General features: G+C 49.9%; 5 protein-coding genes across 5 annotated transcripts; 4 read left to right on the top strand and 1 right to left on the bottom strand.

Moving 5' to 3' along the window:
- Positions 1 to 3,869: 3,869 nt before the first annotated feature.
- On the top strand, positions 3,870 to 5,192 carry LCP9604111_3922 (uncharacterized protein; the record flags this gene model as incomplete). Its single annotated transcript, XM_039071564.1, has 2 exons — positions 3,870 to 3,988; positions 4,079 to 5,192. The coding sequence occupies 2 exons, from the start codon at positions 3,870 to 3,872 to the stop codon at positions 5,190 to 5,192; spliced, it is 1,233 nt and encodes a 410-aa protein (XP_038930006.1).
- A 970-nt stretch (positions 5,193 to 6,162) lies between these two features.
- On the top strand, positions 6,163 to 8,219 carry LCP9604111_3921 (Hsp70 family protein; the record flags this gene model as incomplete). Its single annotated transcript, XM_039071563.1, has 4 exons — positions 6,163 to 6,486; positions 6,549 to 7,481; positions 7,530 to 7,968; positions 8,020 to 8,219. 4 exons carry the CDS (start codon positions 6,163 to 6,165, stop codon positions 8,217 to 8,219), a joined length of 1,896 nt encoding a protein of 631 aa, XP_038930005.1.
- A 627-nt stretch (positions 8,220 to 8,846) lies between these two features.
- LCP9604111_3920 (tubulin-binding prefolding complex subunit GIM3) lies at positions 8,847 to 9,848 on the bottom strand (the record flags this gene model as incomplete). Its single annotated transcript, XM_039071562.1, has 6 exons — positions 8,847 to 9,039; positions 9,191 to 9,258; positions 9,329 to 9,460; positions 9,541 to 9,688; positions 9,745 to 9,778; positions 9,839 to 9,848. The coding sequence occupies 6 exons, from the start codon at positions 9,846 to 9,848 to the stop codon at positions 8,847 to 8,849; spliced, it is 585 nt and encodes a 194-aa protein (XP_038930004.1).
- A 448-nt stretch (positions 9,849 to 10,296) lies between these two features.
- Positions 10,297 to 11,430, top strand: LCP9604111_3919 (autophagy-related protein 27; the record flags this gene model as incomplete). The annotated part of the gene is made up of 3 exons (XM_039071560.1): positions 10,297 to 10,558; positions 10,642 to 11,155; positions 11,235 to 11,430. 3 exons carry the CDS (start codon positions 10,297 to 10,299, stop codon positions 11,428 to 11,430), a joined length of 972 nt encoding a protein of 323 aa, XP_038930003.1.
- Positions 11,431 to 13,640: 2,210 nt separating this feature from the next.
- LCP9604111_3918 (uncharacterized protein) lies at positions 13,641 to 15,668 on the top strand (the record flags this gene model as incomplete). The annotated part of the gene is made up of 1 exon (XM_039071559.1): positions 13,641 to 15,668. One exon carries the CDS (start codon positions 13,641 to 13,643, stop codon positions 15,666 to 15,668), a length of 2,028 nt encoding a protein of 675 aa, XP_038930002.1.
- Positions 15,669 to 15,733: the final 65 nt, after the last annotated feature.

The raw sequence follows: 15,733 nt of genomic DNA, 5'->3' as shown, positions 1-15,733 counted from the left end.
GTATTACGATCTTCCGTACTCCGTCGCATATATGGTTAAGGAATCTTCAGCGGATCTGAGCCGAGACTTGACTATTTCCTCTTCTCTATAGCGCAGATGTACATCTTAGACTGGTAAGACAAGCAAGTGATCCCGAGATCGGCAGTGGAGGTGGCAGTGGATTGGGATGGACGAGTCAGTAGTTGTATTTCCATGAACTCCCATTTCCATTTAGTGCAGAGTGCATAGACAATTAATCTAGTATACTTCGGACTAGTAATGCTAATATAAGAGTATATAGCAAACGAGGGCGAAAAAGAGGATACGTCCACGAAGATCTCGTCCCTCTGCACAAGCCCTGATGATCGACTTCGGAAGTGCACCGGGACCACATGGAATCGGATGTGTTGGCCCGAATTTCTCTTTTTCTTTTGCTTTTTAGCTTTCGACTTGGCCGTCCAAGGTTTGGCTGTGGCTTTGGCTGGTTTCCCGAGCTTTAACCGAACGCTGTCCAGGGTTGTATATCTCCTACGGCGTCGGGTACATGGGTTAGGGCTCGACTCTGTCACTCCATGTCCCAAGATAGCCCAACTTGAATCGCCAAGCCATCTCTAGTCCGGGTTTCCCTCCAATCTGGGTCGACTACCGAGAATGGAGAATATCTCCAGCGCAATCCCACTGGTGCCTTGGTTGCACGTCATTGGGCTTTACCGGTGGATAGAGTGGACTGTGAATGATGTGCAGAGGGGAAAAGAAAGAAAAGGGCCAAAAGAGCAAAAACAGCAAAAACAGCAAAGATCGTGGGGCACAGACAGCATCAGCCGCTTGGATACTCCGTACTTTGGGAGTCTTTCGTTAAACATTGCCAGGTCACGGATGCGCCCTCGGAACTTTCCCGGTCGGCTCATCAAGCGAGGGTAATGATTCCCCCGACTCACCGGGTGGTATTGCCAGTCAACATGATTTGACTAGAATCAGCACAGGTATAGTGCCACCCATGAGCCCATCCACTTCCAATGTCGCCATCCCAAGCCCTTTTTCCCCGCACACCCCCTCGGTTAGAAAGCACTCTACTCCGTACTTCCAAGGAACTCGCCCCGAGACCCCCAACCCGTGACAGTACGGCGTACTTTGCCGACGAACTTAATTTGAATGTTTTCAATTTAAAAAAAGAAACAAATAACCGCCTATCATGACCCCAACTTGGCAAGGACCGACATGCGTCTTGCAGCTAAACGCTTAACCCTAACCAAATAGGTTTTCTGCCGGAACTAATATCCATATCTTATGCAGGGGAGTCTGCAATGGCACGTGTAAGTGCATTGACCGCGCCCCTCCCCAATGATATCTGCAGAAATATATTTTGATGCTTTGTTGGGTTGCTAGTTTGAAGCTAGACACGAGGGCCTGGTGCCCTGCTTAGGTTTCGGAACTTGCGGTGTGGTGCGAGGGCTCCAATTGGAACACTTCCATATCTGCGACGGGCAATCGGCCCCCATTCTAATTTTATACTTTCGACATACATATCATGGTACGCGACTATCAGCAGCCGCTACCGAGCCGTCCACGGGTCCAATTGTATACGATAAAAGACACCGTCGGCCGGCTCCGAGGGGAAAAGAGCCATAGTGTGACATTGCTTTGACCTTTGCCCCCACTTTCAAGGGGCAGGGCAGATACGACTCTGTGTCTGGGATAAACCAGGCGATGTCCACTTGACTCTGGGGGCATTGAGAATGGGCAATCCAGATCAAGATACAACGTACGTTGGAGCAAATAATATGTTCACCTCTGTGTGCCCACGGCTCAACGCCCCACAGCGGGACAACGATCGAGATGAAACACCCGTTAACCGAGTCATTCCGATTTGCTCTGCTTGCCAACTGTCACGGTTGTCAACCCGAGACTCCCGATGTCTTCCGTGTGCTAGTCGGCGGGTGTCACAGACCAAATGGGGGGTTTCCTCGACGGACCGGAGATGTTTCGGGTTGTTTACCGAGGAGATGGAGGTTCGAAGCTTTTTTGGGTTTGGGTTTTTTTTCGCTTGTATTGTGGGGAGAATTTTGTTTTTCCTATTCTTCGTTCATTGTGGGTCTGATGATGCGATTGTTAGGAATGGAATATGAAGTTATGCAAGTGTCGATATGCCACTGTGGAGTTTGAAGAATGTCCACATTGGATGCAATAGTGATAAGCACAACATAGATACCTGGTATCCTGGTGAAAAGTGGAATCAACGTGCATGTGATGTCTCACATGCGGCAATTAAGCTTAGTTATATTTGCGTCTGAGATACAAGTTGATTTTCTATTACGGCTGAACGTATCATCCACATGGAAACTGTGGTATGTCCTCGAGTAAGGGCATCTACTTATGGTTGGTAGGATCTCCATGAACCCGACACAACTATAAATCCCTTTCGACTTTCCTTGCCGGTGACCTGGTGACCGCTTCCCGGCGGAGACTGTTGAAGGCTAGTGTTGGGATCTGGTTGAGATCGGTGGTAAGTTAGGTTGAGTAATCAGGCCAGTGATAGATCCAATTAGGTACTTTTTTCTGACCGTCGATTGGAATAAATTTGCATTTTTTCAAACGTTTATTTAGCATTCCCAGCCTTCTCCTGTTTGTGCTCTTCCCATTTCTCCGTGATCACGTCGACGATCTTGGTCAGCCCTTCGATTTCCTCCGCGACTTCCAATCCCATGCTATGTGGGTCAATACTGCAACCAACATAGACTGGCATCGAAAATCTTCGAGCCAGGATCTTGGATATGCGCGTTGTATATTCGATGCTAGATGGTGATGTGTAGAGCGTTGTTGATATTGTCGACTTGGGCGAAGTGCGCTGTATAGATGTCAGCCAAATCCTGATAGCAAGTAATTATATTGGAAATATCAGCAATATGAATTATCAGGTTCGGGGATATCCGTTTAGCCTGACAACTCCTCTGCCAATGGGAGCTTGAGGTTGGGGTGCGCGGCATATTGCAGCATATCCCACTCCGACTGAACAGAGGAGCCCCATTTCGGGGCTATGCCAAACAATAAGGCCATTCCTCCATATGGTATGACATGAGAAAATGACATTGTCTTTCCTTGAATATGGCAAGGATTCCACACTTGGCAGATAAGGTACTTACATCGGGCATCGCATAGACGAAACTTCCCATGGGTTTGATAGAACCGCCCGAGTCGCCTGGTGATGAGGTAGCCAGGAATATTGTGGCACAATTACCCAAGAAGGTCAAATGAACATGTGCCGTCGTATGCAAAGCTCTGGGCAAGCTGAATGAGAGCTCTTGAGGCCTGACGGCGGGAGTGGCTAGCTCTGCCGAAGGAACGGCTGGTGGGGCTTCGGTCGCCATATTTGTGTTCACCGATTCTCGGTGTAAAGGAAGAAATCTGTGGCGAGAATGGTATTTAGACAAGTTGTTGAAAGTCGGGAATTCGATATCGAATCCCCGCTCTACAATACGGTGCGCCATAACAGCCACTATTGGTTCATTCCCTTAAGGTATTATGCCGGCAGAAAACCACTTGTCCTCCTTTTGTCTCTTTTTCAACAGTCAAATATAGGCAGATGAAGGATCATCGGATCCCTAACGTCTAATGGATGAACAGATGCATATATATATTTCTATATTATATTTGTTACAGGTATACACCCATCCTATGATGTTTCTGTTCCCAGATGAGAAGGCGGAGAGTAGAGCGGTAAATAAATTTACCCAATAGGAGGGATTCCCACTTGTTTTGTCTGCCCCTCCATATACTCTTCTCGTTTTTTCAACAATTGTTCCTCCTTCGTCACTATCAGTTCACTCATGGGACGGGTGAACCTGTAGCATTGACCAGCACCTTTAGTGTGGAGCTAGGCTGACAACCTCTGCATGGCCGAGCATCAAAAGCCGGAGACCGGGGAGGAGGAGAACGGTTGGGGAGGTGACTTCAACCCTTTCGCTGATCCTGAAGAGCGTAGGGTGCTATTTGCTGCATTCGACTCATTCAGGTACGTGGATGGACAGTTGATTACAATATTTTCTGCCTCGAAACAACCAATTAACATACAATCGCAAAGTTCTGGCTAATATATCCACAGACAATATCGGCGAAATGCGCATATGAATACTACCCATCGTCGACGGCAAGCTTTCTATGCCCTGCCCTCGGCACACTGGCAGATGCTCTCGGAGCCTCCGTTCTCCATCCTTGATAACTTCAATAAAGTGGACGATGCCATTGATACCAACGCCGATATCGCCGATGCAATTCTGGCGGTGGGTCTTCACTCATTCGGTCTTTCAGCAAATCCCGACAAAACGGACCCTACTCAATATTGGCATGACGTAGCAACCTCATCAGATGTCAACAAAGCGCATTCCACGATACGCCAGTTCTATCGGGACTGGAGCCTCGAAGGACGACCCGAGAGGGAAGTCTGCTATGACCCCGTTCTTCAGGATCTTCACGAGGAGTTCCAGACACGGCGTGATAGCGGTGAGCAAATCCGTGTTTTAGTCCCTGGCGCTGGCCTGGGCCGTCTAGTTTTTGAGATCTGCATGGCAGGCTATGATGCCGAGGGGAATGAGATCTCCTACCACCAGCTGCTAGCCAGTAGCTGGGTTCTGAACCATACTAACGGGGCGGCAAAGCACGCGCTTCATCCTTTTGCATTGCATTTTTCCAATCTCCAATCACGAGCACAGCAACTCCAGCAAGTTATGATCCCTGAGGTGCACCCCGGGTTCGCCATGCAGGAGGCTGCCAGTGCTGGTCACCACTTAGGTACAATGTCCATGACCGCAGCGGATTTTACCGTATTGTATACTCAGCCCGAGAGCCATGAGATGTTCGACGCAGTAACGACTGTTTTCTTCATTGACACGGCGCCAAACCTCATTCGGTACATCGAGACGATCCGACATAGCCTCAAACCAAATGGGCTCTGGATCAACGTGGGCCCATTATTATGGCATTTCGATGACGGCCACTCCCGTAGAGGAAGTGGCTCCGAATACGAGGGGGCTGGAATTGGCGAGCCGGGCAATGTGGAGTTATCCGAGGAAGAAGTGCTGAGCCTCGTGGAGCATATGGGCTTCCGCCTCGAGAAGCGTGGAGCTCGGAAGGCTTGCGGCTACATCCAGGACCCTAACAGCATGCTTCAGAATCTTTATCAACCCTCCCACTGGGTCGCGCGAAAACTGGCAGTTTAATGGGGCTGGTCGGTACAACATACCGCTTTTAAGATTCTGCCGGTTCTGCCGGTTCAAAACCCCATTCAAACAAAATAAACACACCAACCATGCTTCCTAGGCAGGCGGTATATAGGGCGGTATGGGAGTAGCCAACACACCTCGGAGGCTAGACAAGGCTGTGTTCCTATTTTTATTTTCTCACCTTTGGGGGCCAAACTTTGGACAAAGAAAGAGAGTAATCCAGCTGGGGGATTAGTGTTGGATCGGTGAAAAGGGGAGACTTGGGAACCTCTATAGTTATACTACCTCGATGTACATAGAATAAAACATGTCTCAAGAACATGTATATACTCCCTACCCCGCGAAGACCTGGGCGCCAAGAGAAACTGTGAGCCTGAATGCATTCGAATAACAAGAATTTGAATAATTTGGCGATTCACATGTTTATAGCGGAACTACTACTCCGTACTCGATTCTGGTATCTTATAAACAATGACTATATATGGGGCCACATTTAAGTAGAACTAGTATAAACCAGTTTCTCAGCCTCAACCAGAAGCCTCAACCAGAGAGTCGGGATTTAAATCGTCAATCTTCTTCATCTTCTTCATCTTCTAATAATTTGCTAATTTTAAAACTAAATTACTGTAAACTGATTATCTTCCGTGTTGTCATTCTTTCAGTCTCTTTGATCTCCACAATTTACATCCCTCAGCCTCACTTTCCCCCTCTTTCATCTTCCCCCCCCTTCCGGTTTCTTACTCTTTTCCCTTCCTTGTTGCCTCATATGGACCTCATGAGTTCCCGATTTAAGTCCTTTGGCTTTAGGAACAAAAAATCTCCTCCTAATTCCAACCCGATTGTCCCTCCCACCCCTTCATCACCCCCCTCCAGTTCATCAACAACAAGTCTTCCAATGAACCATCAACAGACCCAGCCCCAGTTAGGCCGACCGCCAAGTTACACAAACAACCGACCAACTAGTCCAATGGCGCATGGTCAACAGCCCCCGCCCATTACCACAAACCTCCAATACAACTCAAATGCTCCCTTGAACGGCCCGCCGGGGTATGGGATGCAGCAACAGCAGATGGCTCCTAGCATTCCACCGTCACTGTCCAATACCCAGTATCCAGGGCGCAACCCTGCGGTCGAAGTTGAGGGTGGTGGCCGGAGCAAGGCCCAACTGATTGTCGGTATTGACTTTGGTACAACCTTCTCGGGTGTCGCATATGCATTTGCGACCAACAACCAGGCCAGCGAGGACATCATCACGGAATGGCCAGGCGCCGGGACCCATGCAAAACAAAAGGTGAGCGCAACTTAACAAGTACACCCCAGGAAGGCTAGTCTGACAACGATCTGCTCTCCTAGATTCCTACCGTCCTCTACTACGACCAATACCAAAAGGTGGTAGGATGGGGCCCCGATATTGCCGACGCTCTCGCCCCAACCGGATACCCCAAGCCCCAAGTGCAGAAGGTGGAGTGGTTCAAGCTTCAACTGATGCTCTCTGGAAACACCTACATTGATCCCATCAACTTGCCCCCCCTCCCCCCGGGCAAGTCCGAAATCGATGTCGCTGCCGATTACCTCTTCAAGCTACGACAAGCCATTCGCGCTAACCTGCAAAAGGCCCTGGGAGAGGTGTTCACGCGCGAGGAACGCAATATCCGTTACTATCTGACGGTACCGGCTATTTGGAACGACGCCGGCAAGGCTGCGACCCGGACTGCTGCTATCCAAGCTGGCTTCTTGCGCGACGAGAACGATAACCGTCTCACGCTAGTCTCAGAGCCCGAGGCAGCCGCCTTGTTCTGTGCCAAGAGCGGACTGCTCAACTTGAAGGTGGGCGATGCTATTTTGATTGTGGATTGTGGTGGTGGTACCGTGGATTTGATCGCATATGAGGTGGAGGAAGAGTCGCCTTTCAGTGTGATGGAATGTACTGCCGGGTCTGGTGACTCGTGTGGTTCGACGGCACTGAACCGCAATTTCAGTAACATCTTGCGCGCCAAGATCCGTAAAATGAAGCTGCCGGATGGGTCACGGACTGCGGGCAAGGTCTACGCGAAGTGTATCATGGACTTCGAGAACCGTATCAAGGCCGACTTCCGCAATAATGGACAAAAATGGGCAGTGGACGTGGGTATCGAGGCCGACTTCCCCGATGCTGGTATTGAGGAAGGCTACATGACCTTCACGAACGAGGAGATCCTTCAGTGTTTCGAGCCTGTCGTGAACCGTATCCTCGAGCTGGTGCGCAACCAGATTATCGCCATTCAAGCACAGAACCGTCTGCTCCAGGTAAGAGCATCTCATCCTAGTCTCAATGCAGTGCTAACAATTGTGTAGAACGTTCTGGTCGTCGGTGGATTTGGTGCTTCAGAATACCTCTTCCAGCAGATCAAGCTCCACGTGCCACCACAGTATCAGACAAAGGTGGTCCGTCCGATGGACTCTGTGGCGGCCATTGTCAAGGGCGCAGTCACCGCAGGTATTACCGAGCGGGTCATCACGCACCGTGTGGCACGTCGACACTACCTCATGGCCACGCTTCAGCCATTCAAGGAGGGATATCACCCTGAACAGTACCGTGTACCAAGTTTGGATGGCCGCGATCGATGCAAGTACACCCGTCAAATCTTTGTCCAAAAGGGAGAGCGTGTCAGGATTGGCGAACCAGTCAAGGTCAGCTTCTTCCGTCAAGTTGCACCTGGCGCTACCCTCATGTACGAGGACGTGCTGTACGCCTGCGATGAGGATGTCTGCCCCGAATACACCAAGGATCCACGTAAGTTGAGAGATTGCATTTTCCTTGTACAAATTACTAATATTTTCCTAGGCATCAAGGAACTCGTCACACTCACATCCGATCTCTCTCGCAAGAACCTCGAGACCGACTTCGAGCGCATGGATACACCCCAGGGCATCTTCTACCGTGTCTACTTCGATATCTACCTTACACTAGACGGCAGTGAATTCAGCGCTGAACTGGTCTGCCAGAATGAGATCATGGGCCGCTGCCGTGCCAAGTTCCGGTGATCAACTTTCGCACACGGGAAACACATAAAACACAAATGCGCGCGCTGTATATATATCCCTCCTGGACGAGGCCCACGACAATATCGGCGTACAGAAGTGCGGCCATGACTTCAGTTTTATTGATTTGGAGGACCCTCACATTGGTTTTAGATCGGTGAACTGGTCACCGCTAGCCAGATGGCTAGGCATCACTGTTATCTGTGTCGATTCGCGTGGAACCCTGCGGTTCCTAAATATATGCCACAGGTTTGGAGCCATCTGTTTTGCCTACTTGTTTCGTTGGTAGTTCCTGTTGTGTTTCTCTTCTCTCCTTTTTTCTTCCCGCCTTCTTAGATACCTCTTTACTACCGTGTTCTATTTGAATGATAATAACGAGCTGTGGTTCCACCTGACTTATAATGTCTGGCTTTATCTACATATTCATACCATGTACCTATAATTATGAGGTATGAAGCAGATGCCATGAGCAAACATATCATGAAGTTCATCCATCCGCATGTTAATCTAGACAACAATTGAAGATTGTCAAACCTCGGTCCCCATTTTTAAGATAGATAATAGAAAATCATGAGAAATAAGTCCCAAGAGACAAAAAGTGATAGTGGTAATACATCCAATTCATCCTAATCAAGTCTCCAGGTTAATGCTCCGACCAAACCGCGCATAGAGTGCAACCTTCAGCTGCTGCATTTCCTCACGCAGCTCACCAAGCGAGTCCTCTAGCTTAGAAACATCTGCATCGATCTTCTCTGTTGATGTCGAGAGCATTCCCTGCGCGTCTGATAGCGGTAGTTGGAAGAATGAGTCGCCGATTTTGTAGCTGTGAAGGTTGTTAGTGATGGCTTCTTCCTGTTCTTGCTCTTTTTTAGGTTTCTTCGTAATACTCCGAGATGAGAATCACAGAGAAAAGCCACAACAGAACATGATCGAAAAAAACAAAAGCAAGAATAGATGGGAAAGGTATTCCTTACGGCACAAGCTCATCTTCATCAGCAAGCTCCAACTCCATCGAAACCTCTTCCAAATCTTCCTTATCCTTCTATAAACCAGTTAGCAAGAGATCCGATACATGGCAGAGAACAAAATCCTCAAAAGTCCAAAGTCCATACCTGCTTCCCCTTCAACTCCTCCTGAAGCACGGTCTCGCGCTGATGCAACCGACTGAACCGGTTGATCTTCTCCTGATCCTCGCGACGGACTTCATTCTCATCATTGGCTGATGTCTCGTCCGCTTTTGTGAGCTGCGCGTTGATCCGATTAGCTTGCGAGCTGGGCTTTGGTGGGGTTTGTCGCGTTTGAGCTTGGTGGGGGTTGGGCTTACCATACGCGGCTGCACCATTTTGGCTGTCTGGTGGGTGGTTATTTGGTTGGGCTTTGGGATTTGTTTGTTCTTTCGTGTCTGGGATTTGTTCTGTCCTCGTTGCGGGTTGGTTGGTTTGCGCGTTTGATATCGGGTTTGAGTGGGTGGTCTGTGCGTGGCGATGAGCTGGATGAGGTTGGTGTTTGTAGGGATAGGGATCTATACAGTAGAATATATAGGTTGCAGAGTATTAATAGGCCTTATGTAGGCTTCTTTTTCGGATATATCGGTTCTTCTATTTTGCTTCTATCTTCTTTACATCCATACATCGGGTGTTAGGCCATCGGGTACTGAGGTGACATCTGGAGTGACATCATAGGCTACTTTCTCTGAAGAATATAAAAAACATGTTGAAAAGTCATTGAACTATTAAACTCCAGAGATAGCTTCAAATACTTTGAGGCATCTTCATTCCGAGTTGAGTGAAGCACATTTTAGTGCCAAAACACCGCCACCGGAGAAACGAAACACCTCCGTAGGATCATCCCCGTCATCGTCACTTTTCAACCTCACAGGGACCCCGAACTCGGTAACCAGTTCTCCTCCATTTTCGATCAAACTGCACTGGTTACACTTGTCCTGTGTACAGCTGTCCCTCGTGACCATCTCCACTTGAGCTATCGAGCTCCGTTCGCGCGAAAGCCTCATCCCAGCCTTCACCCGCGTCCTTCCACTCTACCCATCGCCACCTAACTACCCAACGGCACATTGACCAAAATGCGAATACAATCAAGCGGAGTTTCACTCCTCCTCTCCGCCCTCCTACCGAGTCTGGCATCCGCGTCCGGATTCGACTGCGCGCACATCAAGCTCGACAATTACAAATACGATCTCAGTCCCCTAAAAGGCGTTCACGAGGTGACCCACACCGTGACGACGGATGACTTCGTGACGAATACAACCTATCGATTGAATATCTGCAATATCCTCGGCGGCGCTGCTCGGTACGGCGATGCGACGTGCGGCACTAGCAAAAACGGTACGTTCTAGGCTGAGATGACACGACCATGTTGAGTTGGTCATCTGCTTGGGGTGTTCACGCTAATTTATGTATTTCTCCAGTTTGCGGATTCGTGCATCGAGTAGCAAAGGACGGAAATGGCGGCTCTACATTCGGTTTCCCGATCGTTGGGCTCGACCCCGTTGGCCAGGGCTCGAAGAACCCAGAACTGAAGCGATTGAAGGATCTCGACCCGGAAACGGAGGGATTACGCGTTAAATTGGAAGGCGGCTCATACAAGGGAGATGGCAATGACCAGAATGCCAAGAAGGCAGGCGCTATCATTGACTTCCAGTGCGACCACGACCGATCTGGACTGGAGGGCCTGAATACACTTGGAGATGACGTCGAGACGAAGGAGCGACGACGGAGAGCGGATGGCGAGGAAGGTGGCGATGTGCCCTCGGGCAACAGCAGCAGTAGTCTGCAGTTCAAGAGCTTTGGTCCGTCGGATGATGATACTTATATCCTGAGATTGGATTGGCGCACAAAGTATGCCTGCGACGAGTACGATAAGGAGAAGGGTGATACCCCCGGATCTAAGAGCTGGGGCTTCTTTACCTGGTTGCTTATCATGTGAGTTTTTCTTCGTTCTTAGGAGCTTCATTTTCTTGTGGCCTCCGCATTAAATTGCCCTACTAATCATTCTATTCAGTGCCTTCCTCGGCATCGCTGCCTATCTCATCTTCGGCTCCTGGCTCAACTACAACCGTTACGGCGCCCGTGGCTGGGATCTCCTCCCCCACGGCGACACCATCCGCGATATCCCTTACCTCTTCCAGGACTGGCTCCGTCGTGTGGTCAATACTCTGCAAGGAGCGGGCTCGCGCGGTGGCTACAGTGCGGTATGAAGGAACTTAGCTTGGATGGACTGGTTTCTATAGTGGTTTGTACTTTTGGATGAAGATACCATATCTTCTTTTTCTTGCTGGGCTGTTTCGGCCGGGGTTCAATGCCTTGCAGGTTGTGTATGTTTCTTGATGAGTTTTGGCGCTAGATGAGGTGTTTATATGCTTGGCCATAACGAATGATATGATTCCAGGCCAGTTATTACGATCTTCGCGTCCTTTACACTAGAGTCACTTAGCCCTTCTATAATGTTGTAACCTAGGATGCAGCATTGCGTCTACCCATGCTTGCGCCGATCACCGAAGATTGCTAGTGAGACTGTTGCCTGTCTCTGACGTGTCAGTCTTCGGTTTGTATGGGGCAACACTTCCCCAGACGTTTATCGAAGTTAACGATACCTCAGGACATGGCACAACCATGAGTGTCTGAAAAGCCAAGGCTGTTAAATAGCAATCTACTCGCAATCTACTCGTCATAATCTTCTGTAAGATCCACATTTCCGCCGAAGAAGTCTCAAGGTCTTCTAGAGCCTCGATCATCGAATTGGTAGGAGCTCTTGCAATTCAAGTCTACAGCTTCCTCCCAACGTCTAGAGCTGTCTAAAACCCAGATAACTAAGCAGTCCCAAGTCACCGCACGGGCAGGCAACAAACAAGCTTACGCTACGCTTTGAAGGATCCCGTGCCTCGGTCCCTGTAGTCCACTCTTGTTCTGTCCTCTGACTCGTATCAAATGCATTGACTTTACCCACTCTTGCTCACGAGAACCGTCAATGGTTACTCACTAAGCACTAAAGAGGCCTTATGCCTTCTCAACAAACATCCTCTCTCATTGACTTGATTAAAGCACACTGTGTTTCGCATACCATAAGGCTAGCCCTGTAGAGTCTAGACTTCCTAATTCAGAAATAGTTATATGTTGTATGTTGTAGGTAGTATTGAATATCGGGCGTGCCTCCTGGCCAAATGCATGCAAGTGGCTCCATTATCAACGGCCTTCCCACGCTACACTGTACTTCGTACTTATTGGCGAACTTCAGGATCCGGCCTCTCGGAAACTTGGCACTTCATTGACAACAGCCCAGTGCCAAGACGACAATGAGACTGATCCACCTTCGATCTACGCTTTATCCCCTTAATCTGGTAGTCCGGACCGATATTCGGACTCCGATTATGTCCAACGATTCAATTTTTATGCTGTTGGGCATGCAGGAAGAGTAAAGAGGGGCTAGTAGCTCGGGGAGATTCGTAAGGAGCTCGTGAAGACTCGAAACATTGATCAGGGAGACTCCAAATTCCATTAACTGGCGTTCCTAAACTGCCTAGATCGTGAATCCTAATCGGGCCCTGACGAAGTTATCTCAGAAGGAAGACCCTTGATCGAGAATAATAGATGTAGAGATGGTGTAAAATAGGTGTCTTCTTCCTGATTGGCTAGACCTTCGTCCTAATTCGGTAACTCGAGTTTTACGAGTCTTCCCGATATTAAACCAAGAAAGGGGCAGATTTTGCGTGCCAGAATGGTAGTTGCCAAGCCGAAGAATTGCGTCGGCGCTCGAGCTTGCAAGGTCGGTGGATTATATTGACGAACGAGATAGGCGGAGTTGCCTAGGTCAGCAGGATATTGTGCAAGATCAAAGGGATATCTCCGTGCCAATTTCTTGGCATTCGGGTTTCTCGCTCCAGTACCCGAGCCCTAATTGACGTATCGAGGGTCGGTAGTTGTGCGTAAGAACTGATCGTCTCTCTCTTGCATACTGCAGACCCTGATCTTGTTGTACGTCGACTTAGGCGCATAGATATACACCCCTTGTGCAGACAGGGTATATCAAAACCCCAAGGTACAACAATAATGTATCGGTAACCGACGGAAGAGGCTTTCTCCGTTCATCTCGAGCCACGACGATCATTGCCTTGTTTCGAGCCCTGCAAGTCACAGCTTCATTTGACAGAGCCAATCAGATGAATGGTCAAATATTCTGCAGGACTTTTCAGTGGTCGGTGGTCACTCGCTAGCTTGCTTCATCAGATAAGATGAAGGCCCGCTAATAACGCGGACTTCATTACGCGAAGGTGGGCCTGTGGAGGAGAGAAGTGCGCTACGGTCCTTCAGGCCTGTTTCCCCTGCAGAAGTTTTATGTATAAGTATGGCGGTGCCAGAAATAACGGGCTCCGGTCCTTGAACTGCTGTGGTGCACTGACTCATTTTCACTATGCATTTTCCCGCTTCAATTGCCCTGCTGGGCCTTGCCTTGCCGTCGGCTTTGGCTCTTTGCCCATATGCAGAGCAGATGAACCTTGAGAAGAGGAACACGCCCTCTCCGCATGCGCACGAACCGCGCAAGGCGGCGTCGTCTGACAAGAAGGGAATCTTCTACATGAACCGCATTGCTCCCGGGACATCAGAGCTTTATGTTGCCAATGTTGATGGCACTGATGAACGTCCTCTCCTCTCCAACTCTATCTATGAATACCATGCCACCTTTTCCCCCGATGGAGAATGGATCACCTTCACCGGAGAGCGCAATGGTGACGGTAATTCGGATATCTACCGCGTCCGGACCAACGGGTCTGACCTTGAGGAGTTGGTAGCAACCTCCTCGGTGGAAGACGGAGCTGTCGTGTCTCCGAATGGAAAGCAAGTCGCCTATGTGTCCACTGCCAATGGTTACAAGGCCAACATCTGGGTCCTGGATCTGGAGAGTGGCAAGAAATGGAACCTCACAGATACCGTCTCGACTGCCGCCAATACTTCTCTTCCTGATGGCTATTTCCGCCCTTCGTGGTCTCCCGACGGCCAATGGATTGCTTTCTCGTCGGACCGTAACACTGGCTGGTACGGACACGGAGACCCCATCTTCCAAGGTGTCACCGGCTGGGAACATACACAGGAGCTGTCCATCTATGCTATCCGCCCCAATGGATCTGATTTCCGTCCCGTCGTGTCGAAGTCTGGTTACTGTCTTGGTTCGCCCAAGTGGTCTCCCGATGGCGAGCGTATTGTTTACTACGAGATGACTCGTGAGAACACCTGGAACGCTCACCGTCCTGAGTCACTCAACTCTGCCAACTCCAGCATTGTCTCCGTGGAGTTTGCCACAGGCGCTAACCGTCGCGTGGAAGCCGAGGGAACTGGCGTGAAGCTCTTCCCTCAATATCTCCCCAACGGCACTATCGCCTACGCCGGCAAGGGTTCCGGTATCGAAGGACTCCACACCACTGCCGGTGGATACGTGAACACCACTAGCGAGATTATCCGCTCTCCTGCCTGGTCTCCAGATGGCAAGAAGGTCGTCTATGAGAAGAACGCCTGGACTATCCGTCCTATGGACAAGAAGTTGTACAGCTGGGACACGGAGTGGGAATATCGCTTCACCGACGTCTTCCCCCAGTTGTCCAGCACCAACAAGATCGCTCTGACTGAGAAGCAGCTTGGAAACTCCTCCATTGTTTCCTTCAACGCCAACGGAACCGACGAGAGCCTAGTCTACAATGACATGGAATCCGACTTCATTGACGCGTCGTCCGTCGCCAAGGGCACCGCAGGCGCCTTCAACCCGGCCTGGTCGCCCGATGGCAAGTGGGTCTCCTTCGGAGTCGGCTTCTGGTTCCAAGGCCGCGCCACCGGCGGCGGCTGGCTTGTACGAGCCACTGCCAATGGCTCGTACTCCGAAGTCCTGTCCGAGAGCACCACAACCCTCAGCAGCAACAGCAGCGTGATCAACTCCGGCTTCCCCAGCTTCTCGCACGACGGCAAGAAGATCGTCTTCCGCATTTGGGGAACAAACTCCACCCTGGGCGACAGATCCCAGCTCGGACTCCGTGTTCTGGATCTGGAGACCCGTAAGACCACTGTCTTGACCAATGAGTGGGATAACCTGCCTTCCTTCTCCCCCGATGGAAAGAGAATCGTCTTTACCCGCAAGACCAGTGATTACAACTACGATATCTGCACTATGCGTCCTGATGGAACTGATGTCAAGGTTCTCACTAGCAGTGGTGCCAATGATGCTCATGCCATCTGGACTTGGGATGGTCGCATTGCCTACTCTTCCGGCATGTTCGGCTTCCAGTACGAGTGTGCTCTCTATGATCAGACTTTCCAGCCTTATGGTCAGGTCGTCGTTATGAATGCCGATGGCTCGAATAAGCGTGTGCTTACTGATTCGATCTGGGAGGACTCGATGCCTCTCTATGTGCCGAACAGTGCCCTCAAGGCTAACGCCAAGGTCCACAAATAGGCGCGCACCACTGCCTCAGACGGCCATGCTGCTAGCAGACTTGACCTTTATCCATTAATTTCGGT

Source organism: Penicillium roqueforti, assembly GCF_015533775.1.
Source record: "Penicillium roqueforti strain LCP96 04111 chromosome Unknown scaffold_07, whole genome shotgun sequence".
Lineage (NCBI taxonomy): Eukaryota > Fungi > Ascomycota > Eurotiomycetes > Eurotiales > Aspergillaceae > Penicillium > Penicillium roqueforti.
This window is presented reverse-complemented; position numbering and strand designations above follow the sequence as displayed.